We start from the raw sequence: 27,510 nt of genomic DNA, 5'->3' as shown, positions 1-27,510 counted from the left end.
CTCTCCCTCCCGGAGCGATGAATGAAATCATCTTGTGGGAATGACGTCAGTATGGTATCAAGAGCATGCTGTCTTCCGTTGTGATGGAGATGGGAATGGAGCCTGCATATAGTGTAATGGAGGCTCAGGGACCAAAGTTGCTGGCATAAGCTCTGTAGAGGGAGGCCTTTGCGCTGGCGTTATGCGGTCAGAAGGGGGCTTCGATGGAGCAGAAGGAGGGAGCTCATCATCTGGCTGTCTATAGGATAGTGTAGCTTCGGTCCCCTATGGTGCCGACCACGTTCCTCCCCTCTGAGGGGTGAGGAGGAAGGTGTGGCGGTCTGCTGCGGGGAGACTGGGCTGTCTCCGAAGGGAGCAGGGCCGTACCCTCTCCCCGAGCCGGAGTAGTTGGAGCTACTTGTGTCTTCCGTCCCGCAAGAGGTGCGGCCTCTCGGTGTGGGCGGAAGTTGCAATGGCGTCCGGGCACCAGGAAGCAGGAGGCTGGCCGGCTCTGCTGAAGCAGAGCGGTGCTTCTTTTTCCAAGGCTGCACCTTCCCGGAGAGAAGGGGATTTGGAGTGGCGCCTCTTTGATGTAGAAGAGTGTGAGGGAGAGAAAAGAGGCGCTGAGGGAAGTTCTGAGGGAAGGTCAAGCGAGTGGCCCGGTGTTGGAGGCGCTGAGGCTTGCAGTAAGGCTTGAGGAGGCATTAAGGCATGCCCATATAGGAGCGCCTTAAGACGTGTCTCTGTTTTTCCGGGCTTGGGGCGTAAAAGCGCAGCAAGCGGAGCAAGAAGAGACGTGTGTGCTTCTCCTAAACAAAGGAGACATTTGTCATGCCTGTCTGTGTCAGGGAGTTTCCCCCCACAGGATAGGCATTTTTTGAAGACCGGAGTCACCATAGTCAGAAGAAAATAAGCAAGTCTGAAGAGAAAAGCTGAGAGAGGTTCGTATGACTGCTGCGAATGGCGGAAAAAAGGGAACTAAGACCGAGGCTTCACTGAGCCATATATATACCCTCTGGGGAGGGAGCGCGGGGCAATTATTACTTTATTGCAAACAGCGGTTGTATGTTCCGTTACTGCTGTGCACGTGCACTTATTTACCACATGTGCAGACTTTCACAGTGACCACATGGGAGAACATACGGTATTGAATTACAGTAGAGTCTCACTTATCCAATATAAACGGGCCGGCAGAATGTTGGATAAGCGAATATGTTGGATAATAAGGAGGAATTTAGGAAAAGCCTATTAAACATCAAATTACATTATGATTTTACAAATTAAGCACCAAAACATCATGTTTTACAACAAATTTGACAGAAAAAGCAGTTCAATATACAGCAATGTTATGTTGTAATTACTGTATTTACGAATTTAGCACCAAAACATCACAATGTATTGAAAAGATTGACTATAAAAACATTGACTACTAAAAGGCAGACTGCATTGGATAATCCAGAACGTTGGATAAGCGAATGTTGGAAAAGTGAGACTCTATTGTATAAAATAATAATGAATTATAAAATAATATGAATATTTAATTAAATACAAATAAATACAAATAATATTATTAACATAATATTATGGCCATGTTCCAGAGAAAATGACATGCCTGTATTTGAATCAATATTGATTCTTTTACATAAAAATTGGGAAAGTTTAACCAATTCTTCACATCAGTGAAAATTTCTCAAAGCAAATTGGGAGAATGAACGAGAGGGAAAGTCTTCACAAATTAATCTATACTTTTGTACAATGGTTATTGTTAAATGACAATTGGGAGCTCAATTTTATGTGTGATACAAGCTAAGGAAGCCTCTAGCACTGGAATCAAGAAAGCAATCCTTCTACTTCAAGTACATGGATCATTCATATGTTCTACTGAGTAAAATATACAACATTCCAGCGCTGCATGTGTCCCTTTGCCTAGAAAATAATAAAATGCCATGTACATTTTGAATATTCTGTTTCTTGATTATAGTTAGGACTAAAATCAAAATTACATTTATGCTGAAGCTAGGAAAAGATGTCCTTTTACAAACTTATTCTTCCCTGGCTATGTTGTCATATCCAACCTCCTGAAATAGGATGCTAATCCTGCAACTACTGTATTTAAAATATTAAGGCCTTTTCTCAAGGATACTTCTAATCCTTCAATAACCATCAACAAAAGATAATTTATTAATAATTTATAGCAAAAACAGGTACCATACGTACTTGGGTATAAGTCGACCTCATGTATAAATTGAGGCCATGTTTTAGAACCAAAGTATGGTGTTAGATGAAACCCGTAGATAATTGTTGTATAGGAGAAAGTACCAGCACTACACTTAGCAGCAACTAGCAATTACAGTTATGATGTTTTCTTGTTTATTCTCCCACTCCTTGCTTTCTAGCACACATGTGGTATTGTATAGTTATCCCGGGGAAGTGCTCTAAAAAAGATCTAACATCAAGTATGGCGTAACAGCATCCATACATGAAACTCTATGTACTCTCACATCAGCTACTGTATTTTTCCCTATATAATTTTTACCTCACAACTTCTGAGGATGCCTGTCATAGATGTGGGCGAAACGTCAGGAGAGAATACTTCTGGAACATGGCCATACAGCCCGGAAAACATACAACAACCCTGTGATCCCGACCATGAAAGCCTTTGACAACACATACAATAATATATTGCATGATGGAAAAATAAATGAATACTGCATGTACATTTCAAATAAGAACATATTCAATATCAGGGAGTCAAACTGAATCAAAACTTTAAATAAATAACTGAAATCCTGATCATTCTGCCAAAGCTGGAATTTACATAATCATATGTCTATGTTAAATTTCATGTTAGTTTTAGAGAAACAAATGAATCAAATATTGTATGTCTTAAATCAACCAGAATCCAATTTAGCATTTTTCACATGAAATCAACACATTTTTCTACATTCCACATTGATTTTAAATGTCATACAAACATCAATTTTTGTAATAGTCCCGATAAACATTATTCACTTGGATATTAAGACATGTCAATTCAACAACATATAGATGTTTATACTGTTTATGATTTAAGAAAAAGCACTGGAAATAAACACAGTAATTTCAGCATGCTCAGGGCACTGTTCATGCATTTTCTAGGGATAGCCATGTGAAATACACGTTAAAATTTTGCCCAATTAGATTATTATATCAATTATTACACTCAGAATTTATGGGACAGTGCATTTTTAGATATGGGAAACTATCCACAGAAAATATAGAAGTGGGAAAAATCTATAAGAGAGTATTGTCTATCTGACATTGGTGGTTGAACTAGATTAGGAAGAGAATTTGGAAAAATTGCAGAATATTAATGTGTAATAAGCGTATGACTAAAAAAAACTGAAGTTGATAATGCACTTACAGGCTTCCAACAAGAATAGTGAGCTTGCAGAGCTAATATCTAGAAGTATTTTCATATATATATTAATTTTTATCCAAGCTTCTGTGGCAAGTAGGATAGAAATCTGTTCCTTTAAACATTCAATCCAATGTAAGCAGACTGAACAGCCTTGAGGTGGAAAGAGGAGGAAAAGACAGTATTTCTGAGCACTGCAAAGTGCCTCTCTTCATCTAGAATTTTCAGCTAGTTTTTATAATATTAGGTTTCATTCAGACATAATAAATACTTCCAGATGCCATGTCCTGCTATGGTTAGTGAGGTGTGTATGAACCTTGTCTCTTCTCAGACATGTGTACTCCCTTCGCACAGCTAGAAGAGCTCAAGAACTTTTGCTTTCGATTAACCACAGTACAGGTAAATATTATTAGGAATGTGTCTACTCTTAATTTAGTTATGGTAATTTAAATCACAGTGGGCTTATTTAGAACTAAACAGAGTGTAGATTCAATATGGCAAGTTATGGTTGATCAAAAATAGAAAACTCCTGACAAGCAGGGTAAGGGGGGTATTGGGTTTACTCATAGTAAAGCAAGACATTTATTTAGCCAACGTGCTTACCTATCTTGGTTTGGAGGAAGTGTTTAAATTGATGTTTCCTGATTCAAACATCACATGAATAAATTTTAACAAATTGAGAAGTCTCTTTTCAAGCCACACTTGGGAAGCAAGAAGAGTGAACATTTCAGTTAATTGCTGATTTCCACTCTAACAAATCCCAAATTTTTAAGGGACACCAAGTCTTTAAACATTTTGAAGCATTATTTTTTCTAAATGTTGATTTAATTTGGTATATGAAGAGAGATTTTTCTTTTCTTTTCAGTATATTTAACTGACTAGCATTAGGATAGATTGCACTTTGTAACATCATGAGAAATATCAATTTGATATTAACCACCATATCATTTATGAAAATTTATATTATCTCATATGAAATATAACAGAATCAAGTGGATTCAGGTCTGCCTCAGGACAATTTCGTTAACAGCTGAATCAGAATCGGATGGAAACTGGAATGTGTATAGGTTTGACTCCCTGTTTATAACACAATCTGGCAGCATCACAAAAATGTACCCAAGTTATATCTTAAAGTAAGAAATACCAGTTTTTTAATCTGTCTCGGGCTTCCAACTGGGCTCCCACTTCAAAGCTGATTCCTCTTCTGTTTGGTGGATGCTTTCTCATTTTGTTATAAGCCACCTCTTTTGTTTCCCTGAAAATGCAAGTAAACATCAATCACCAGAACCTAAGTTATTTCTATTGTTTTCTAACCTGTCTTAACATATTAAAATTTACAGTTCAACATTTCAAGGAAGTTCTTTTTATATTCTTAGTATGTATTAGGAGGACATTTTGGTCTCCCCATGAGACCAAAATAGTTGCTGATGTATCCCAAATCTTAATAAAACTAGGATCTGGTTAGTGAAACCAATAGACGTTCTACATCTCTGAGAGGCTTCTTCCAGTGTGAAAATAGCAAGATATATCAAAAGCAGTTCATATCTATTAGGCCTATATGACCCACAAGGTATTGTTGATCCCAATAAAGAAAACCTTTTTATATATTTTATAACAGCTGCCAGAATCACATTCGCCAAATTCTGGAAATTGGAAACTATCCCAATGAAAGAGCTATGGATAGACAAAATTATTGACATAAAGAACATGGACAAATTAACATATTTAATGGAAAAAAATACCGGCAGACGAATATTTATTTATTTATTACAACATTTCTATCCCGCCCTTCTCACCCCCTAGTGGGACTCAGGGCGGCTTACAATCAAGTATAAACAGTGTATAAAAACAATTGCAATTACATTCAACAACAATAATAAATAAAATAAATTACCATATATACTCGAGTATAAGCCAACCCTAATATAAGCCGAGGCACCTAATATTACCATAAAAAACTGGGGAAACTTAATGACTCGAGTATAAGCCAAGGGTGGAAAATGCAGCAGCTACTGGTAAATTTCAAAATGAAAATAGATCCCAATGAAATTATTTTGAGGCATCAGTAGGTTAAAGGTTTTTGAATATTTACCGTATTTCAAAGAAAAACAGGAAACTAGCTCTGTAAGTAGAAAAGTAGGGTCAACAAAAACAATATGGTATTAACAGTAACTTAATAATAATAGTAACAACAACAACAACTTCATTTGTTCCCTGCCCGATCTCCCCATGGGGACTCAGGCCAGCTTCCAACATAGTAACAGGAAACATTCAATGCCTGAATAAACAATGCAGAGCTAGATATAGATCTATAATTATATATACTAATTTCATGCATTTCCCCCTGAAATCTTTGCAAATCCTCTCTCTATATATGTGCATTTCCCTCCTGCAATATTTACAAACCCTATATATCTATATTCATATATATCTAGACATTTCTCTGTATATAAATAATTATATCTGTATAGGATTTGCAAAGACTTGCAAACATGTGAGGTGAAAATTCATATATAAAATAATGTATACACATAAATACAGATATACAGGTACATGGAAATCTCTAGATATCTATATGTATATAGGATTTGCAAAGACTTGCAAACATATGAGGGGGAAATTCATATATAAAATTAATGTAGATAGATACAAATATAAAGGTACATAGAGATTGCAAAGGCTTGCAGGGGGAAATGCTTATATATCTGTAGCAGAGATTAACAAATATTTCAGGGGAAAATGCTTTTATAGGATTAATGGATGTATATATTATTCTTCATGACTTGCAAGGACTTCTTTCCCCTTTCAAAACATTTCCTTGGTTAAGAGCGAGGGAGGCTTTGGAAAAGGAAACACTGATAAGAGAGGGTAAGGTGAGAGATAAATATTATATTTATTTATTTATTACATCACTTCTACTACATTTAAGGCGCTTATATCATATATTGCAAGCAACGGCCTCCAGGCTCCGCTGCTGGCTTGAACTTGACCCAATTATAAGCCGGTGGAGGCTTTTTCAGCTCATAAAAAGGGCTGAAAAACTCGGTGTATCTTCAAGTATATACAGTAAGTTAAAATATACATATAAATATACAATCAGAGGCACATTCAAAGTCACAATCCAGGTCTGTCACTTTATCGAGGGTTCATTGTGGTTGATGCTGCAACTATCTCTCAAAAGCCTGGTCCCACAGCCAAGTTTTTAGCGAAAAGACAAGAGAGAAGGAGCCTGTCTGATCTCATTAGGGAAAGTGTTCCACAGGCCACTACTGAAAAGGCCCTGTCTCTCGTCCCCACCAGCCGCGCTTGTGAGGCTGGTAGGATCAAGAGCAGGGCCTCCCCCGAAGATCTTAAACTATGAGGTGGGTTGTAGCGGGAGATACGTTCGGGCAAGTAAGCTGGGCTGGAACTGTTTAGAGCTTTATAGGTCAAAGCCTGAACTTTGCAACAATAATTTAAAAAAAAAAAAGCAGTATTGTGCATAATTTTTGTACTCAACCTTTTTGGGGCACAATTTCTATTAATAACATTATACGACTATGGCCTGCCTCATGTTATCAAATTAAGTAATAGTGCTATGATTATCATGTGGCGACAGCTTACTATACTACTGTCACTTAAGTAGTTTTGCTTGATTCTGCTTACCTGGATTGGTTGCAATGCATGATTAATCTTTGTGCCGTTTCAACCTATAGTTATGATTAACATGTCCACTGGTATCAGGCAATTTCTAACAATCTCTATAGTGGCTATACTGTCTATATCTAAAAGCTGTAAGGTTACAGACATACAGTCTTTCTGAAAAAAAGGAACAGTGTACCACAACAATATTATTAAATGTATCAAGTGTTTTAGGTAGAAAACTGAGTGAGCAAGAGATGTTACTGAATCTTTATATGCAGTGTATGTGCTGTTAAATATCTTATCTGTCAGTGGCTTTTCTACTGCATTTCCATCTGGTCCTGCTGTTTCTCTGATTAACAGTACAGGAGGATTTCATTCTGATGGTTTTACTGAAATGATTCAGTGATTAATGAACTGTCTACATACATGACTCAAATTACTGAACAGTAGTGCAAAAAACCTCACAAAGTCCTCCCAAAAGTACAAAAAAGTTTTAGTTTATCAATAATCTGAAGTATTAAATGGGTTGCTCAATGGGCAATCTCAATATGTTGGTTCTTAAAAAACAATTTTCCTGCACATCCTCTGTTTCTTGAATTTTGACATATTTGTTTTCCTCTATTGTAAGTTTCAGGAAATTGTTTTTAGTTTAAGTTCTCAATTGTATTTATAATCCTACAATTAATTCGAAAATACTATTCAAAATCAAACAACTTTCAGAACTTGAAATGTTTACAACTGCAAGTTAATAAATGCCACATATATCTTAGCTTCAACATTAAATATATTGTTAATTCCATATGACAGGACTATTTTAAGAGAGGTTTCATCTGTTAAACTTTCAACATTATGCAATAATGCAATTATTATGCAATGGTCAGTCCAACTGTAGTTTTTAAATCTCTTCATTAAAACCTGAAGTTTGTTAGGACATATAATATTCTCAACAGTGTATTTCAATACATGGGAATCATAAAATTGTATTAATTAGATTACAATCCTTAACTATGTACATAGACACGAGGTCTACAATTTTGGTTAGCCCTGAAAACTAAGGCAAAATTTGTAACAGCCAGAACCTACCTCCCTCCTTTTCCTTGAGTTTGCTCTGAGGCACCAGAAGGTCAAGAAGGTCAAGTGTTAGGCTTAGTGGTATTTGGATGTAGAACTGTGAAAACTATTTCTATCCCACTTCAACTTGCAAGTTTAAAAATGGAGCTGGGCTTTTGGCACATGACCAAACATGGCAACCCTGTTTTTACCTTCCTACCTTTGAGCTGGGTGGGTAAGGAATTTCCTCATACGTAATTGTTTTGTATTTTTCCAATAAATTCTAACTGTAGATATTATTTTAACTCCCTTTCATGGCTCCAATAAAGCTTCATTTTCTCCAGTATCATACAAATGGGTGTGACAGAATACCATCCACAGTTGACAAAATTGGGAATCCACTGCCATACACATTCCAAAACATTATCTCCTATCTTAAATACATACCATGAAATCATTGTCCTGCTTACCCTTCTATACAAATGTAAAAAGCAACCATTCTATAGTAATCTAGCTTCGTGTGTGTGTGTGTGTGGACAAACAAGAACAGAAGTTATGATACAGAAGAGGAAAAGAACAAAAGTAAGGTGACATAAAGTCAGACAATTAGTTTATGTGTTATTTAAATTTGCTCCCTTCTTATGATTAAAGATAACCCGGTCTATCATTAGGCTAAACAAGTATTCACTTATATTTCTCCATCAATTTTATTGACTATTTTAACTGCAATAGTAATAGCAGTGCCCTGAATGCGCAAATAAATTAGCCGGAGGCTTCTCAGACACTATAATAATAATAATAATAATAATAATAATAATAATAATAATAATAATAATAATAATAAAACTTTATTTATATACCGCACTATCTCCTCAAAGGACTCAGGGCGGTTTCCAACATGATAAAAACAATACAATACAATACCATACAGTGTCAGCTCACCACAGCCGCTCCTGAATGAACACACAAGACTCTCTGTGATATCACCAGAAACTTTTACTGTAGGAAACATGAACATCAGAAAAGCCAAGAATGGGAGGCTCCGGCCAACCCTCCTTTATATACCCTCCCCCTCATTTGAACAGTCTCTTCCCGCTCAGTAAAACCCCGCGCAAATTCCCCGCCAAGTCCATCAGCCGTTTCTCCTCCGAGTCCTGGGACGCAGGTGTCTTATCAATGTCAGTGACCCTGAAACTCAGAGCCACATCCAGGCTCTAGTAGCAGGGTTCTGACATGGCGTCCTCCTCCCCTTCGTCCTGGAAGGAAAAGATTAAACACAACTATTGTTCTCCGCTGTCCAGAGTTCCTTTATACTTTTTTAACAGGCTGCAATGGAATACCGGGTGTACCTTTCCTAGGTCCTTTGGTAGCCTCAGCTCATAGGTCACTTCGTTTATTCTTTTTGCTACCCTGAATGGCCCTATATAGCGTGGAGCCAATTTCTTGGATGGGGACCCCAATTTCAGGTTTTTTGTGCTCAGCCAAACCAGATCTCCTTCGCCCGATTTGTCCCCCTCTCGGCGCCTACGATCCGCAAAGAGCTTGTACTTCTTTTGTGTTTCCCGCAATGCCTCTACCACGGTTCGCCACCCTTGCTTGATTTTGGCCGGCCATTCCTCGTCGGTCTGGCCCTCCCCTTCCTTCCACTCGGGTAGCCTGGGGAAAGGTGCCACCTCCTGTCCGTATACTATTTCGAATGGGGCACGACCTGTGGCCGAATGTACGGCCCCGTTAAAAGCCATCTCAGCAAACGGAAGAAGGTCCGCCCAATCATCCTGTCTATAATTGGTGTACATCCTTAAGAATTGGCACAGTGTCTGTTGGGTACGTTCGACCCCCCCGTTGGTCGCGGGATGAAAGGCCGAGCTCAGGTTCCTTTCTGCTCCTAACAGCTGTAAGAATTTTCCCCAAAATTTTGCAGTAAATTGGACTCCCCGGTCACTAATTATCTTGTCGGGACACCCATGTAGGCGATATACATGCTTCACATACAAATCAGCAAGTTTTTCAGCTGAAGGAAGTTTTGGCAGAGCCACAAAGTGTGCCTGTTTTGAGAATAGGTCCAATATCGTCCAAATGTATCTGTGGCCTCTGCTGGGGGGTAGTTCGCCTACAAAATCCATGGCTACGCATTCCCATGGCCTCATGGGCTCCACCACCTTCTGCAATAGCCCCTGGGGCTTCCCCGGTGGTGTTTTTCCCTCTGCACATAATTCACACTGCGTGACGTACCCCCTGGCGTCTTTCCTCATTCCGGGCCACCAGCATTGTTTGGCCAACAGTTTAATAGTCCTGGTGGGGCCTAGATGACCCGCACCCTTGTTATCATGGTACTTCCTTAACATTTCTCGTCTTAAACATTCAGGAATATACAATTTCTTATTTACAAACACCAAATCCCCACACAATTCTCCCTTTTCTTTGTTTGTTTGTAACCATTTGTCCATTCCATACGCTCGCTTCAACTCTTCCTCCCATATTTCTCCTCCCCCCGTGGAAATGGCAGTACGTTTGTTTTCTTTGGCCGCTTGTGCTCGAGTTAGTACTGCCAGGCCCCATTGCTTATCAAGAAAAATACTCCCTTCAGATTCCTGAATTCCTCCCCCGTGCTGAGGCATCCGAGAGAGAGCGTCAGCGAGTATATTATGTTTCCCCTGGAAGAATCTTAGTCTGAAATCAAAACGGCTGAAATATTGGGCCCATCTAATTTGCTTCGCTGATAGTTTACGAGGGGATCTTAGATACTGTAAATTTCTATGGTCAGTCCACACCTCAAACGGTGTTCCACTTCCTTCCAGGAAGTGTCTCCAGCACTCTAGTGCTTTTAGAATCGCTAAGGCTTCTCTCTCCCAAATCGGCCAGTTTTTTTCTGTATCGCTAAACTTTTTTGACAGATAGCCACATGGCTTCAGGTTCCCCCCCTCGTCTTTCTGTAGCAGAACTGCCCCATATGCCCGGTCTGACGCATCGCAATGTAATACAAAGGCTTTAGACATATCAGGGTGCTGTAGGACAGGCTCCTCAGTAAAACGCTTTTTAAGGGCTTCGAAAGCTTCCTGGCATTCTATTGTCCAGGTCAGTTTGGCCCCTGGGGCCTTCACTTTGGCTGTTTCTCCCCTGCCTTTAGTCTTTAACAAATCCGTTAATGGCAAAGTGAGGCGCGCAAAGTCCTTGATAAATGTTCTATAGAAGTTTGCGAACCCTAGGAAGGATTGCAGCTGCTTCCGTGTTTTGGGGGCTTCCCACCCCCTCACGTCTTCTACCTTCGCAGGGTCCATCGCCACTCCCTGGGAGGAAATCCTATACCCCAGAAAGTCTATCTGGTCTTTATTGAACTCGCACTTGGCAAGCTTCGCATACAGTTTTGCTTCTCTCAACTTTTGCAGGACTTCCCTGACTAGTTCTATGTGTTGCTCCTTAGTCCGAGATACTAACAATATGTCATCTAAAAAAACAAAGACTCCCTTGTACAACAATGGATGCAACACTTCGTTGATTAATTGCATGAACGCGGCGCCTCCGCCGCACAAACCGAAAGGGAGCACACGATAATTGAATAATCCGAATGCACAGGAGAAGGCCGTCTTCCACCTGTCCTCTGGTTTAATCTGCAATTTATGGTACGCTTCAATTAAGTCCAATTTAGTGAATATCTGTCCCTCCGATAACTGGGCGATCAAGTCCTTCACTAAAGGTAGGGGGTATTTATTTCCAGAACTGATTGCATTCAGGCCCCTGTAGTCAATGCAGAGCCTCAGCGTTTGGTCCTTTTTGCGCCTGAACAACACAGGCGCCCCTAGAGGGGAATTTGAAGGCTCTATGAAACCCCTCGCTAGGTTTTTATCAATGTATTTTCTCAGTTCCTCCTTTTCCCTAGCCGACATTGGGTATATTTTTGCCTTAGGAAGCTCTGCTCCTGGGACTAGCTCTATCTTCACTTCAACTCTCCGCTTCGGTGGGAAACTGTCTGCTTCCTTCTCATCAAATACGTCCACAAAATCCCGATACTCTGGGGGTAATTTATCTGCCAGTTCTGCTATCCTGATAGAGTCTTCCTCCCCCCTTTTCCCCGGCTCCCTTTCCACTTCCTGGCTCCCTCCTTCCAACTTCATCCTGAAGATCATGCTCTTATCCTCCCAGTTGATTTGCGGGTTGGCCTGCCCCAGCCATGGCATGCCTAGTATAACATTATAGCTGGCTATTTGTGATATCACAAATGACACCTTTCCTTCCCAACTCCCTATCTTACACTTTACATCTTCGGCACTGTACTTAGCTAATGATCCCGATGCTGTGGATCCGTCCAACTGCGAAAAAGCTATTGGGGATTCTAGGCTCGTTCTTTCGCATCCCAATCCCTCGGCTAATTCAGGGGAGATGATGTTCCTGGAACATCCACAATCCACAAATGCTTTGCAGGTTGCTTGTTTGCTGCCACTTTCCAGCTGAATGGGGACCACTATCATGGCTTTGTCCTGACTTACCAACCCCCCCGAGTGGTGCCTCATCGGTGGTTCTTCCTCGGCGCGTTTCCCTGCCACGGCTCTTGGTTTGGGCGGGCCTCCGCCTTCCCCTTTTCTCTGCCAGCACTCGGCAGCCCTGTGGCCCAAACGGCCGCACACGAAGCAGCCCCTCCTGCTGGTGCTCACGTTCCCTGTCGGCTCCGTTCTCCTCCCGGCTGGGGTTGATCCCTCCTTCCGGCTCCCCTCTTTCATCTGCGGCCGCTGCTGTAGCCCTCCTCGGTGCCTCCTCGCCTGGGCCAGCGATGTCTCGATGCGCCCCGCCAGCTGAATCCATCCGCGCAGTGTGTCAGGCTCATCACGATGCACCGCCCAGGAGAGGATCTCCCGCCTGAGCCCCTCTTTGAAGAGTTCTATCTTTGTCACTGCAGACCATTCCGGCACCTTTTCAGCGAGGCATTGGAACTCCTCCGCATACTCAGACACCGACCTCTGCCCCTGGGAGACGGTCTTCAACTCCTCCCTCGCCCGGATCTGCTCCAGTGGATCTCGGAAACGGGTCTCCAGGGCCCCCATAAAGCGTCGGAGTGACCCCAGACATGGGTCGCGCCGCGCGTGTAGTTGAACGTACCAGCTGGCCGCTCCCCTCTTCAACACTGCACCAATGGCCCGTACCCGGCTGGATTCCGTTCTAAAAGTGTGGGCATTGTCCTCCATATAGCCCCTCACCGTGGTCAGGAAAAAATCCAGTTCAGAGGACTCTCCCCCAAACTCGATCCTTAGTTCCTCTCGTCTCGGTAGGGGTCCCTGTGGTGGCAATCCCCAATCCTCCGCCCGTCGCAAGCCCCCTTGCGGGCCAGTGGGCCCCGCTGCTGCTTCCCTTTGTCCTGTGCCACGCCCGGCATTCGCCAGGGGCACCAGGGTCTCAGTTGGGAGCGTAGCCGAGATTCTCGGAGGCTTTTCCCCTTCGTCGTCACTCTCCTCCACCCGCGTCAGGCTCGTTCGGATCTTGGGCCGGGCACCGGGCTCCTTTCGCATTTCCCTTCCCTTCGGTGCTGGGAGGTCTGCAAAGCCCTGGCTGCTTCCCATGCTCACGTCCCACATTGAGCTAGCCCGGAGTTCCCTTCCTCGCTCCGGCTCCGCCAAAACCGCCAGGCGCTCCATCGCCCTCGACATCACTGCCAGGGTGGTCTCCATCGCCGACATCCTCTCCTCCAGAAACACCATCTTTTGCGGGCCTGGGGAAGGTGAACCTTCCTCTCCTCCGGTGCTATCTCCCCGCACCACTCCGCGCCTCTGGGTTACCCCATTTGGCTGGGCATAAGCGGTGGATGACGCCAGGGCCGCCAGCTGGTGGAACTCAGCGTCCGTCTCGGGAGTGGCCCTTTCCGACCTTCCTCCTCCGGCGCCCAAGAGCTCTTCATCCTCCACTTGCATGTTACACCTCACCGCTACAGCGGGATGGTGTCCGTTATTCTTGGCTTAGTGTCAGCTCACCACAGCCGCTCCTGAATGAACACACAAGACTCTCTGTGATATCACCAGAAACTTTTACTGTAGGAAACATGAACATCAGAAAAGCCAAGAATGGGAGGCTCCGGCCAACCCTCCTTTATATACCCTCCCCCTCATTTGAACAGTCTCTTCCCGCTCAGTAAAACCCCGCGCAAATTCCCCGCCAAGTCCATCAGCCGTTTCTCCTCCGAGTCCTGGGACGCAGGTGTCTTATCAATGTCAGTGACCCTGAAACTCAGAGCCACATCCAGGCTCTAGTAGCAGGGTTCTGACATACAGATAATAAATAAAACCATACAATATAAAATAATACAAATGGAAAACAGAAATGCATAACATACAATCCAAAAAATGAAAGTAAAAGCTGGTAAAAAAAAAACCTCCCCTGATTGGCCAATTATGGAGACCAAGAATTCAACATTGGAATGGTTGACTATAAAGTGCTATTCAAGACTTGTACAACAGGAGGACTTGGAGCCAGAAGACAGATAAAGTGCTAAGCTGGGGTCAAAAGGGAGGGATTAATCCTTTTTGAATATCTGCAGGAACCACCACATTTTCAATTCCTTGCAGAAGGAAGACAGTGAGGGAGCTTGTCTGATTTCTCTGGGAAGGGCATTCCAGAGCCGGGGAGCCACCACCAAGAAGGCCCTCTCCCTCATCCCCACCAACCGTGCTTGTGATGGTGGTGGGAGCAAAAGGAGGGCCTCCCGGCAGATCTTAATGCCCGTGTTGGTTTGTAGGGGGAGATGCGATCACAGAAATAGGCAAGGCCTGAGCCGTGTAGGGCTTTATAGGTCATCACCTGCACCTTGAATTGGGACTGGCAGCTTATTGGCAGCCAGTGGAGCTGCTTTAATACTATGATACAAATCCTTTATCCAACAGTGAAGAGATAAACTACAACTTCTTATCAGAAGTGGACAATAAGCAATGTAATGTGTCATAAATTTTCATAATCTCCCTAAATGAATGGTCAAAATGTATTTTAAAGCTTTCTATGAAAATGGAACTGTGATTAAAACTTTTGCGTGTATAAGATACAAGTCGCTTGTGATTGATATCTTTTTTTGCTAATTCTTTCTCAAGAGTTCCACTCACAGATTTTTTTTTACTAAACAGCATTAAAAGATTTCACAAGTACATATCTACACACTCAACATACCACAGAATCATGAGCTGCTCTGATTGCAGAATAGACAATTGTGAAAGAAATTTAGAAATTTATCACTCAAAATGAGATCACTTCTTAGTATTGAACATACAAACCCTCTTTTACCAAACACATATTCCATAATAACCATTTTTGATAGTAGTGATCATGTATTTATTCTTAAGTACCACTGTAGGCTTGTAGCACCCCACTATTAATCTCAGACAAATGCCCAAAACCTCTGAATAGCACTGAAAAGTAATCAACTCTTTTCTTTAATCTGTCAAGTTACTGCATTCAACTGCTTATTCTAAGCATACACCAATGACCAATACTTGCCTGCACACTGCTTAAACATTGAAGTCCAATAGTACCCTATCCCTGAAAGCAACTCTGGCCAACAATGAGGCCTTCTAAATCAGCTTTCTCACCCTGACAAACAAACTATTTTTACCATTATTGGTCTACATTATCCACATTCTGCTCTGCTGCATTCAGTAATCACAACTTTCATGTCTCGTCTTTATAACACAGTGCTACAGCAAATCTATGTCTCTTTCTGAGGGCTATTAGGGGTTTAAATTTCTGTTACAACAGGCTTTGTTCAGGAAAAGCATCCAGGGATCTTCATCTGCCAAAGTATAGACTTAACAATAAAAACAAAGATAGGATCATATTATTGTTCCTGCTAATTGTATTATGCATATGCAGTATAGAATAATTACTTTAGGAATAAATTGCAGTTGTTATTCTGTCTCTCTGAACTGTAAGCGGTCTTGAACCTTACAAAAGAAGCAAGGCAAGATGCAAAATAAACATGTATTACATCTTGTAGTAAGCTAGACTTGGAAATATAGTAGTAGTCACTCTACCTGAGCCCAGTGCAAATTTATCACTTTCCACTTGTTAACTTTAGTCATAGTGTAGTGATGTTTTGATACGAAAACTCCCTATGCTGTCCAGGATCTTGAAAGAAGACCTTGTAACATTGTAACCTGGTAAGCATTGATTATGCTTAACACTAAAGTATGAAAGCTGGTATTACAGTATCACTTTGTTTGGGAAATTATTTACCATTTATTATATTATGAAAACCGTATATTCTTGTTATAAGAAAAGGAGGCACAATTATTTACAGTAGAGTCTCACTTATCCAACACTCGCTTATCCAACATTCTGGATTATCCAACGCATTTTTGTAGTCAATGTTTTCAATACATCGTGAGATTTTGGTGCTAAATTCGTAAATGCAGTAATTACTACATAGCATTACTGCGTATTGAACTACTTCTTCTGTCAAATTTGTTGTTCAACATGATATTTTGGTGCTTAATTTGTAAAATCATAACCTAATTTGATGTGTAATAGGATTTTCCTTAATCCCTCATTATCCAACATATTCACTTATCCAACATTCTACCGGCCCGTTTATGTTGGATAAGTGAGACTCTACTGTAATATGTTTTCTACACAGCTAAACAAAATACCTACAGTATATCTAAAGATTTATATGAAAGCGTGGATTTTATCCACTCCCTTAAGTTTAGGCTTTGTATCCCAAACTTACTACAAATATATTAAATATATTAAATGTTAGAAGAAATTTTGGGTGGTTTTCCTAAGCAGCTTAATAATACTTTTCATATTTTTTAAAGCTCATAATATTACAATGTTTGAGAAACATACCGGTATGAGAAATACATGCCTCAAGGGTGAAGAAAGACTATGCCAGAGCTCTACAAGAGTTTGTTGTGCTTAGTACAAAACTATATTTGAAAATAAGAATTAAGCTTAGTTTATCTCCTGTTCTCTTAGACCTCTTGTTGCTGAATATTAACAAGCAGGCTTAGCCTGGTAAATTTTCTATATTATTTAGTATATAAAGAGATGTGCACTCAAAATTCTAAATAGCTATTTCTCACCTCTAACGTAGAATCATAGATTCTTAGAATCAAGGCACTTACTTTTTACTGTTGTTGTGTAAATAATTTGTAACTTATGGCAACTCTAAGGTAAACCAATCCCAGGGCTTTATTAGCATAATTTGTCCAGAAGTTTGCTCTTCCCTCTGAGTTGCCAAAGGTCACCCAATAGTCTGCAATGGATAAGCAGCGGATTTAAACCCTGGTCTACCAGTATCCTTCCTAGTTCAACACTCAAATCACTACACTACAATGGCTCCAGTTATTTCAAATATAATTATATAGGATATGAACTTTAATATCCACCAAAAAAAAAAAGAAATATAAATACAGTTGCAAGGGAGCAAAATGAGACACGGAACGACTAGAGACCAGACATTTAAAAACTGCATTCATATCAAGTTGGTATCTTTTTTGTTTTCAGCATCACTACTACTCAAAGTGCTGGTACATGGAGTAGTTTTGAATCACAAGCTACAAGATACTATTTTTTCCAGAAAAGAAACAACTTATGTCAATAGGCATAAATATGGTGCCTGCCTACTGAGGGAAAAGCTTACTAGTCCTTACAACTTTTTCTATACTGTAACTACTATAACTTCAGCCAACATTAGAAAATTCAAGATAATATGAGTTGTATGAGGGAATAGTGTTAAAAAAGAATGCACTGTAAGTAGAGCGAAGGTTAGAACTGTGCAGCCCTCCAAACCCCATTGGACTGCCAAGTCCAACTATCATCACTATTAGCTGCATTAGCTAGGGTTCCTATGAGTTACAGCCCAACATAAGGAGTGTCACATGATTCCCACCCCTGCACTAGAGCACTGCTTCTTAGGCAATCTGATGTGGGGGACCAGCAATTATTCTTTCCCACTATACCAGGTATCAATATCATATTTGTATGCATTTACAACTGTTTTCCCCCCCCACTTATTTATTTATTTATTACAACATTTATATCCCACCCTTCTCACACTCAGGGCAGCTTACAATAAAAACAATTACACTTCAACAATAATAATGATTAAAATTAATTAAATTAAACATCCATATAAAAATACATTCAAGGGCATGTTCCGGGTCATAATCCAGGTCTGTCAGATTTTTTCAGGAACCTTCCCAGGGACCACCAGCGGATGACTCTGGAATATGTACCGATCCACAGACCACCACTCTACAACTCAATTCTTTTCTTCTACATCAAAAACTGAAATAAAATAATTCATGAAGCAAGTACATTTGTTTGTTTTTGCTACTAACTGTTCTGAAATTGAAACTTGTGTCTTACTAAAATTACTAGCTTTGTCCTCTCCTCAGTTTACATGCAAAAGTCAGTACACTACACAGCCAGTACCTTACCAGACAGAGTGGCAAATATACTTTCACCCCCACCCCCCCACCCCAAATCACCACAGAAAACAAAGAGATATATATTTCCGTAACAACTTTTTGGGAGATATTTATTGGCCATAAAGTATATGTCAAACTTTTCCAACTTGGTGTTCTACAGATATTTTGGACTTCAATTTGACCATGTTAGCTGTTGCTGATGGGAGCTCCTGTACAAAATATGTATGAGCGGCAGATCAGAGAAGGCTTATCAATTCCTATATTTAACCAACATTAGAAGGGGGCAGGGTCAACTGACCAAATAGGAACTACCCTATACAGTATACACATGTATAAATCTAGACATTTTAGTCAAAAAAAATCAAGCTCAAAAAATACTCCACCTCGACTTTTATTTTTAAAAAGGAACGATCTCCTTCTCTGAGTAGAGTTCAAAAGGTAAGAACTTAAGTCTGTCCTGGAGAACCTAAAAGAAGCATTGACCACCTCTACTCTTTCTGCTTGGACAGGGAAATGGTGTCAGAAGCCAGAAGCAACTGGCCCCAAGGAAGCACTGGTGCTTTCCCTCACTCCACAGATTGGTTCTCGGTTTATCCATGGGTCATATCAAAATCTCAAATTTTGGCACCCAAACCTGCCCTTGATTTATACATGAGATCTGTTTATACAGAAGTATATATAATAAACTTGACAAAAGTAATTTTCTGAATAATTTCTCCACATCACATTCCATTTTAGGAGAAATTAATCTAGACAGTGGAGTCTGCATCATACATGCCACAATACTAATAGGACTTTAGAACTCATCTGGACAGGAAAAGGAAGAAGCATAAACCTGGCTACAACAAATTGTTGATGTCACACAAACTCCACTCACCTATTCTGTGCTGAACTGCTGCAATCTTCTGAGTATATATACTATGTCTGAGGTAAAACCACATCAGAGGAAGTAGAGGAACTGCTTTATCTCCCATAGTATATAGTAAATGGCCAGTATTTCATAGCTGGATGTAAAGTGATAGCAGTTATCTGTGTCACATTATTAAAACTCTCATCTTCCAAGGGGCCTTCCCTTCCCTGGTGATTCTATATAGATTTGACACTTGCTTGTAGTCCAAGAATGGTTTGCCCCTGGTTCTATGTAATGCCCTTCTAAATAAGATTTATTATACAGTTGCATTTCTCTTGCTTAGGGTCCATAGAAAGTATTTCCTGAATAAGTACAGTCACTGCATTTAATTAATGCATTTTATTTTGTTGTAGTTTTTCACTTACTGTACTTTTCTCTAAAGTGTCAAGTATAGAATAGTTAATACAAATTTTAAAAATAAAAAGATCACTTAACACTGAGCTAGACAAAATAATGAACAGTTTGTCATAACTTTGTAACTAAATGTTATCTTCAGTTAACTGGCCATTTAAATTTAGTTTTATGAAGCACAGAGTATGGAAATTGTTGATGGGGGGAGGGACCCCCAACTGATGGCAAGTCTTGATAGTGTAAATAAATTTGGTGGTAAGAACAGCAAAATTTGATGGTAATGACAACACAACCCAAACACAAAAGGCTCTCCTGATTAGTCGACTGGCTTCCTCCCACTCAGTGGTCAATGGAATGGCAGTTACAGATGGTGAGAGGGTCACTCGGCGGCTGCTGGAAGGTGCCTGGATGGTAGGCTGGCTCCCTTCCAGAATAGAAGAATAGAATAGAATCAGTTGGATGAGACCTCACAGACCAGCGAGTCCAACCCCCTGCCAAGAAGCAGGAAAATCACATTCAAAGCACTCCTGACAGATGGCCACCCAGCCTCTGCTTAAAAGCCTCCAAAGAAGGAGCCTCCACCACACTCCAGGGCAGAGAGTTCCACTGCCGAACAGTTCTCATAGTGAGGAAGTTCTTCCTAATGTTCAGGTGGAATCTCCTTACCTGTAATTTGAAGCCATTGTTCCGCGTCCCAGTCTCCAGGACAGCAGAAAACAAGCTTGATCCCTCCTCCCTATGACTTCCCCTCACATATTTATACATGGCTATCATGTCTCCTCTCAGCCTTCTCTTCTGCAGGGCTTAACATGCCCAGCTCTTTAAGCCATTCCTCATAGGGCTTGTTCTCCAGACCCTTAAACATTTTAGTCAGCCTCCTCTGGACACTTTCAAGCTTATCAACATCTCCTTTCATTTGAGGTGCCCAGAATTGGATACAGTATTCCAGGTGTGGTCTGACCAAGGCAGAATAGAGGAATAGCATGACTTCTCTGGATCTAGACTCTATACTCCTATTTAAGCAGGCCAAATTCCCATTGGCTTTTTTCGCTGCCGCATCACATTATAAGCTCATGTTTAACTTGTTGTCCACGAGGACTTCAAGATCTTTTTCACATGTAGTGCTGTCGAGCCAGGCGTCCCCCATTCTGTATCTTTGCATCTCATTTTTTCTGCCTAAGTGGAGTATCTTGCATTTATTTATTATTATTTATTAGCGACATTTATATCCCGTCCTTCTCACCCCGAAGGGGACTCAGGGCAGCTTACAAGTCATATATAACACTATATTGTAATATTATTAGTAATATTATATATAATATAAATATACCATTGTAATAGTGTATTATTATTATTATTATATTGTATTACATTATAATATTATTAATATCATATGAATATACAATATATTTTCTGCCAACCTAGCAGTTCAAAAACATGCAAATGTGAGTAGATTTCAAAGTTTCAAAGTGCTGGCTTTAGCCTATAAAGCTCTAAACGGTTCCGGCCCAGCTTACTTGTCCGAACGTGTCTCCCGCTATGACCTACCATGTAATTGAAGATCTTCAGGGGAGGCCCTGCTCTCAGTACCGCCAGCCTCACAGATGCGGCTGGTGGGGACGAGAGACGGCCTTCTCAGTGGTGGCTCCTCGGCTGTGGAACTCCCTCCCTAGTGACATCCGGCAGGCTCCATCCCTTTTGAGTTTTAGAAAGAAAGTGAAGACCTGGCTATGCGAGCAAGCATTCAAAGAATAAGTTTTGTTGGCTTCAACTCGGTCTGGACTAAGGTTTATGTACAATGTTTTGTGGATGAATGGCTCAAATATTTTGTATTATTTTAAATCTGTATTCAATTGCTTATGTTTTATTCTTTTGTATTGTTGTGTATTGGCATTGAATTCTGCCAGTTTTGTAAGCTGCCCTGAGTCCCTTTGGGTGAGAAGAGCGGGATAGAAATAATGGAAATAAATAAATAAATAGATCAATAGGTACCGCTCCGGCGGGAAGGTAACAGAGTTCCATGCAGTCATGCCGGCCACATGACTTTGGAGGTGTCTACGGATAATGCCGGCTCTTCGGCTTACAAGTGGAGATAAGCACCAACCCCCAAAGTCGGACACGACTGGACTTAATGTCAGGGGAAATCTTTACCTTTTATGCAATATATTATATTATTAATATAGTATAATATGATTATTATATATTATTATATTGTTATATGGACACAGGAGACATGGTGGAATGATGTCTTCCTGCCCCCTTCTTCATTCTGACTCAGAATGACAGTTATTCCTTGGGGGGGGGCTCCCATCAAATGACATAGGAGACATGGTGGAATGATGTATTCCTGCCCCCTTCTTCATTCTGGCTCAGAATGACAATTATTCCTTGGGGGGGTGGAGGGCTCCCATCTGATGACATAGGAGACATGGTCGATAGATGTCTTCCTGCCCCCTTCTTCATTATGGCACAGAATGGCAGTTATTCCTTGGGGGGTGGAGGGCTCCTATCTGATGGCATAGGAGACATGGTCGATAGATGTCTTCCTGCCCCCTTCTTCATTCTGGTTCAGAAATTTGTCCCTGTTGAATTTCATTTTGTTAGTTTCAATCCATCTCTCTAATCTGTTAAGATCATTTTGAATTCTGATCCTGTCTTCTGGGGTATTGGCTATCCCTCCCAATTTGGTGTTGTCTGCAAACTTGATGGTCATGCCTTCTAACCCTTCATCTAAGTCATTAATAAACATGTTGAACAGAACTGGGTCCAGGATGGAACCTTGCGGCACTCCATTCGTGACTTCTTTCCAGGATGAAGAAGATGCATTGGTGAGCACTCTTTGGGTTCATTTGCTTAAACAATTACAGATCCACCTAGCCATAGTTTTGCCTAGCCCACATTTGACTAGCTTGTTTGCCAGAAGGTCGTGGGGGTCCTTGATGAAGGCCTTACTGAAATCCAGATACACTACATCCACGGCATTCCCCGCATCTACCCTATTTGTAACTCTAGTGGAAAAGAGATCAGATTATCCTGGCATGATTTGTTTCTGATAAATCTGTGTTGACTATTAGCAATGACCGCATTTGTTTCTAAGTGTTTGCAGACCACTTCCTTAATGATCTTTTTGAGAATCTTGCCTGGTATCGACATGAGGCTGACCTGACGGTAATTGTTTGGATCGTCCCACTCAGAGACCGGTGGAATGGCAGTTAAAGATGGTGGGAGGGTCACTCAGCAGCTGCTGGAAAGTGCCTGGATGGTAGGTTGGCTCCCTCCCACCCAGTGGCTGGTGGAATGGCAGTTAAAGATGGTGGGAGGGTCACTCAGCAGCTGCTGGAAAGTGCGTGGATGGTAGGCTGGCTCTCTCCCACCAAGTGGCCGGTAGAATGGTACTTAAAGATGGAGGGAAGGTCACTCAGCAGCTGCTGGAAAGTGCCTGGATGGTAGGTTGGCTCCCTCCCATTCAGCGGCCGGTGGAATGGAAGTTAGAAGATGGTGGGAGGGTCACTCAGTGGCTGCTGGAAAGTGCCTGGATGGTAGACTGGCTCCCTCCCACCCAACGGCCGGTGGAATGGCAGTTATATGAGTCTACACCGCCATATAATCCAGTTCAAAGCAGATAATCTGGATTTTATATGGTAATGTAGAAGGAGCCCCAATGTCTCCAGAGTTATAGTCTAATGGCCACAACACCATTTTACTACTACTTTACCTTTAAAGTGATAAAAATTTAATTAAAAGGAAACAACATTAACAAGAATGGAAAAGCAAACTATAAGCAGGTTACACACCTTGCTTTCCAGTCAATTGCCAACTCTGGATCACTCTTCCCTAACCATTTTGACATAGATATTACCCTTTAAAATTGAATTATTACAGATACAAACCCGGAACCTCAAATAGTGGCTGCTACCGGATAAGAAACTCCCTCCTGGGCACACAGAAGACTGGGCGACATGGAAGGTATTGAACAGACTGTGCTCTGATACCACAAGATGCAGAGCCAATCTTAAGAAATGGGGCTATAAATTGGAGTCCACAACATGTGAGTGTGGAGAAGAGCAAATCACAGAGCACTTACTACAATGCAGTCTGAACCCTGCCACATGCACGATGGAGAACTTTCTTACAGAAACCCCAGAGGCACTTGAAGTGGCCAGCTTCTAGTTAAAAGAAATATAGCATAATGCCAACTTTTTAACTTTGTTTGTGGTTTTTTTATACATGGTAGTTGTATTTTCAATTTGCTTCCGGCATGATAAATAAACTGCAGGTCAACAGATGCACAAGATGCTAAACATCTTATCTTCTTTGGCTTTTCTTCACAAGGAGAATATACCAAATTCAGTAGGAAAGACAACAGTCCAAGGTTCCCAGGTGTTCCCAATATCTATAAGAATATTCTTCAATCCATCCTCTTTCAACAAGAAAAAGGTAAGAAAAACAAATTGAAATAACACACCACGGTCCAAATCCTTTTAATCCTGACAACAGGAGATCCAGTCAATCAATGTGGTTTACCTACTGTTGAGTCATCATTCAGCAATCAATTAAATAGGTCTACTTAGAACTGACCAACAAAGATGCCAGCTAGTACTACTATTCCATAAACTACTCATCAAAAGGTCTCATAAACAATGTCCCTAACCACATTAGGAGCACTGACCTATTCAAATGATAAGCCCTAAAGGTAAGCAACTGGCAAAACTAAACATTATATAATCCGTTATGACTGTCAAAAAGATAATACTCTCCTACAGCTCTCAGCAATTTGTCATCACCAATCCCCTTTCCTTACTACAAAAAGCAATTGCTGTCAAAGGAGAGGAGGGAACAATTTTCAAGTGTAGAGTGGCAAATCAATACACCCACTAAAATCCTTTTTTTTTACAGAAAATCTCTCTCAAACAGATACTAAGACAGCTACTTTGCAAATGAAAATAAAATCCAGTCCTACAATTTTATCATATAAAAGAAAAGTGGTGCCCCCCCCCCATCTAAAGAGCCAGTGTGGTATAGTGGCTTAAATATTGTACTAGGACATTGGGAGACCATGGTTCAAATCCTCATTTGGCCGTGGAAACCTACCGAGGTCCCATCTATGCCAGCCATTTAATGCAGATTCAAACCGGTATTGAAGAAAGTGATTTCGTTGTGCAGATGATTGCAAAGAAAATCTTGGAACCAAGTTTGAGGTGGTGATTACACAAACCACAAAGCACTGGTGCACACTAAGGGTTTTCTTTTTGCATGTTTTTGTGGGAGTTTGTTTTCTGGTCACTGCTGCTTGAAGTCAGCTTCAAACTGCATTGGACTGCATTACATGGCAGTGTAGGTCTAGTCTTAAATGTCCTATTAAGCCAAAGTGCCAACCCAACAATGGTTTTAGAAAAGACTAATTAATGTAGAACCCACGATAAAAGGTTTTAAAAGGGATTAATTGCAGAGCTTCCCAAACTGTGTGTGGTGACACAGTAATGTGTTGACTGCAGAGTGCAAGTGTGTACATAACATAATAATAATAATAATAATAATAACTTTATTTTTATACCCCGCCCCATCTCCCCGAAGGGACTCGGGGTGGCTTACATGGGGCCTTGCCCGATAAAACAATCAAATATCAAAACACAGCAATATAACATGAAACCTTTGAGTCTATGTGAAAAAAGTGATAACTCTTATATGCCTGAAAAATATAATTTAAGAGTTTTCACAAGATAGGTTATGCCCCCAATACATTTCATTGTTGCCAGTTATATATGTGCCCATAATTCTTACAAGGGGTCAGTTTAACCTCTGGTTTGCTAGTAAAACGAAGTAGTGTCACAAAATGATGCATGTCCAAACAGTGTCACCAATGTTAAATGTCTGGAAAGCTCTGGGTTAATGCGTGGGGTTAACACCGAATTCACACTGATCATGATAAAGGTTTGAAAGGGCTTAATGTGTGTGGTTAACACAGAACCCACACCAGTCATGATAAAGGTTCTGACAGGGGTTAATGTATGGGGTTAATACAGAACCCACAACGGTCATAATAAAGTTTCTGACAAGGGTCAATGTGTGGGATTACTAAAGAACCTACACCAGTTATGATAAAGGTTCTGAGAGGGGTTGATGTGTGAGGTTAATACAGAACCCATATTGGTCATGATAAAGATTCTGACAGGGGTTCATGTGTGGGGTTAATACAGAGCCCACAACTGTCATAATAAAAGTTCTGATAGAGGTTCATGTGTGAGGTTAATAAAGAACCCACACCGGTCTTGATAAAGGTTTTGAAACAGGTTAATGTGTGGGGTTAATACAGAACCCACACCAGTCATAATAAAGTTTCTGAAAGGATTTAATGTGTGGGATTAATACAGAACCCAAATTGGTCATAATAAAGGTTTTGAAAGGGGTAAATGTGTGGTGTTAATAATGAACCTACACCAGTCATAATAAAGTTTCTGAAAGGATTTAATGTGTGGGATAAATACAGAACCCATATTGGTCATAATAAAGGCTCTGAAAGGGGTAAATGCGTGGAGTTAATAATGAACCTACACTAGTCACAATAAAGGTTTAGAAAGGGGCTGATGTGTGGGGTTAATACAAAACCCACACTGGTCATAATAAAGTTTCTGAAATTATTTAATGTGTAGGATTAATATAGAACTCACACCAGTCATAACAATGGTTTAGAAAGGGGTTAATGTGTGGGGTTAATACAGAACCCATATTGGTCATAATAAAGGTTTGAAAGGGGTTAATGCGTAAGATTAACACAGAACCCACACCGGTCATAACAAAGGTTTTGAATGGGGTTAATGTGTGGGGTTAATAAAGAACTTACACCGGTCGGTCGTGATAAAGGTTCTGAAAGGGGTTAATGTGTGGGGTTAGTGCAGAAGTGCCGCTGGTCAAGATCAAGGTCACGTTACTGATATCCTAGAAAGCCAGCATCCCTGAGAAGGCACAAGAAACGCGCAGCTGCTGCCGTTCCCCTTTGGAAAGGGAAAGAGGGCGGGACGCGTGGCGAGGAAAGGAAGCGGCCTCTCGCATGAGAACAGGCCGCCAAGCCCTACGCCCACATCCCGCCCGGCGTGAGGCGCCTGCGGGCCCGCTAGCCTCCCTCGCTCCCTCCCTCCCTCCCGCCGAGGATAAGACCGTGAGGGAGGCTCCCTTGCGGTACAGTAACCCAGACCCCGGGACTCCCACAGTAACGACCCACGACTGGTCCCCGCCCCTCTCCGCCTTTGTGAGGGCCGCAGCGGGAGCAACGCTTTCTGTCCCCTTCCCTCCCTCTTCCCCCTGCTTTCCTCCCTGAAAACGACTTCGTAGAAGAAGAAGGAGCGCCATGTTCTTACCGGGGGTCTCACGCGGGAAAAGGCGCGAGAGAGGGAGCGGAACCTCCTCCTCCTCCTCCGCGCGCGCGCTCCGCTGTGAGCAGCGCCACAAAATGGCTGCCACGGCTGCTGCGGTGCCCCCAGCTCGCCTGCCTGCCGAGAAAGGAAGGAGGGTCCTCCAGGGGGCGTGGCTAAGGCGAGGGGCGTGGCGTCAACGGGACGACGGTTGGCCGCAGAAGGCAGCCAGACGTCAGTCGCCTCACACAGCTTCTGTTCTCGCTGAGGCACACAGAGGGAGTTGGGGCCTCCTTCTGGGCGGTCACTGTGTGGCCCCTTCCACACAGCTGAATAAAATGCCATATTGAACTGGAATATATGGCAGTGTGGACTAAGATGACCCACTTTAAAGCAGATACTGTGGGATTTTCTGCCTAGATATTCTGGGTGATATGGCTGGGTGGAAGG

General features: G+C 41.6%; 2 protein-coding genes across 6 annotated transcripts in view; both read right to left on the bottom strand.

The window, feature by feature from the left end:
* phf20 (PHD finger protein 20) overlaps nt 1–27,217 on the bottom strand; it is a 58,171-nt gene extending 30,954 nt beyond the window's left edge. For 4 of the 5 annotated variants that reach the window (XM_008109960.3, XM_008109961.3, XM_008109962.3 and 1 more), the window contains exons 1-2: nt 27,067–27,217; nt 4,521–4,631 (exon numbers count right to left, since the gene is read on the bottom strand). In XM_008109960.3, the coding sequence (XP_008108167.2) occupies nt 4,521–4,603 (83 nt within the window). In that variant the 5' untranslated portion in view covers nt 4,604–4,631; nt 27,067–27,217. Of the gene's footprint in view, nt 1–3,382; nt 3,530–4,520; nt 4,632–27,066 lie in introns of those variants that run through there. The other variant, XM_062978762.1, reaches the window with a different exon arrangement.
* Nucleotides 9,006–14,311, bottom strand: LOC134298445 (uncharacterized). Its single transcript, XM_062978763.1, has 2 exons — nt 12,535–14,311; nt 9,006–9,306 (listed from the first exon to the last, which is right to left on the bottom strand). The coding sequence occupies exons 1-2, from the start codon at nt 13,945–13,947 to the stop codon at nt 9,265–9,267; spliced, it is 1,455 nt and encodes a 484-aa protein (XP_062834833.1). The 5' UTR covers nt 13,948–14,311; the 3' UTR covers nt 9,006–9,264.
* Nucleotides 27,218–27,510: the final 293 nt, after the last annotated feature.

Source organism: Anolis carolinensis, chromosome 4 (assembly GCF_035594765.1).
Source record: "Anolis carolinensis isolate JA03-04 chromosome 4, rAnoCar3.1.pri, whole genome shotgun sequence".
In the NCBI taxonomy this organism is placed as follows: domain Eukaryota; kingdom Metazoa; phylum Chordata; class Lepidosauria; order Squamata; family Dactyloidae; genus Anolis; species Anolis carolinensis.
Note: the sequence above shows the minus strand (reverse complement) of the source record. Positions and strands in the feature narration are given on the sequence as shown.

What these genes read in the sequence shown, in the direction of transcription:
- LOC134298445 (XM_062978763.1), bottom strand. Translation starts at nt 13,947, where the DNA reads ATGCAAGTGGAGGATGAAGAGCTCTTGGGCGCCGGAGGAGGAAGGTCG. An exon ending in GGCACCACTCGGGGGGGTTG is followed by an intron (nt 9,307 to 12,534) that starts GTAAGTCAGGAC and finishes TTTTCCTTCCAG; the next exon opens with GACGAAGGGGAGGAGGACGC.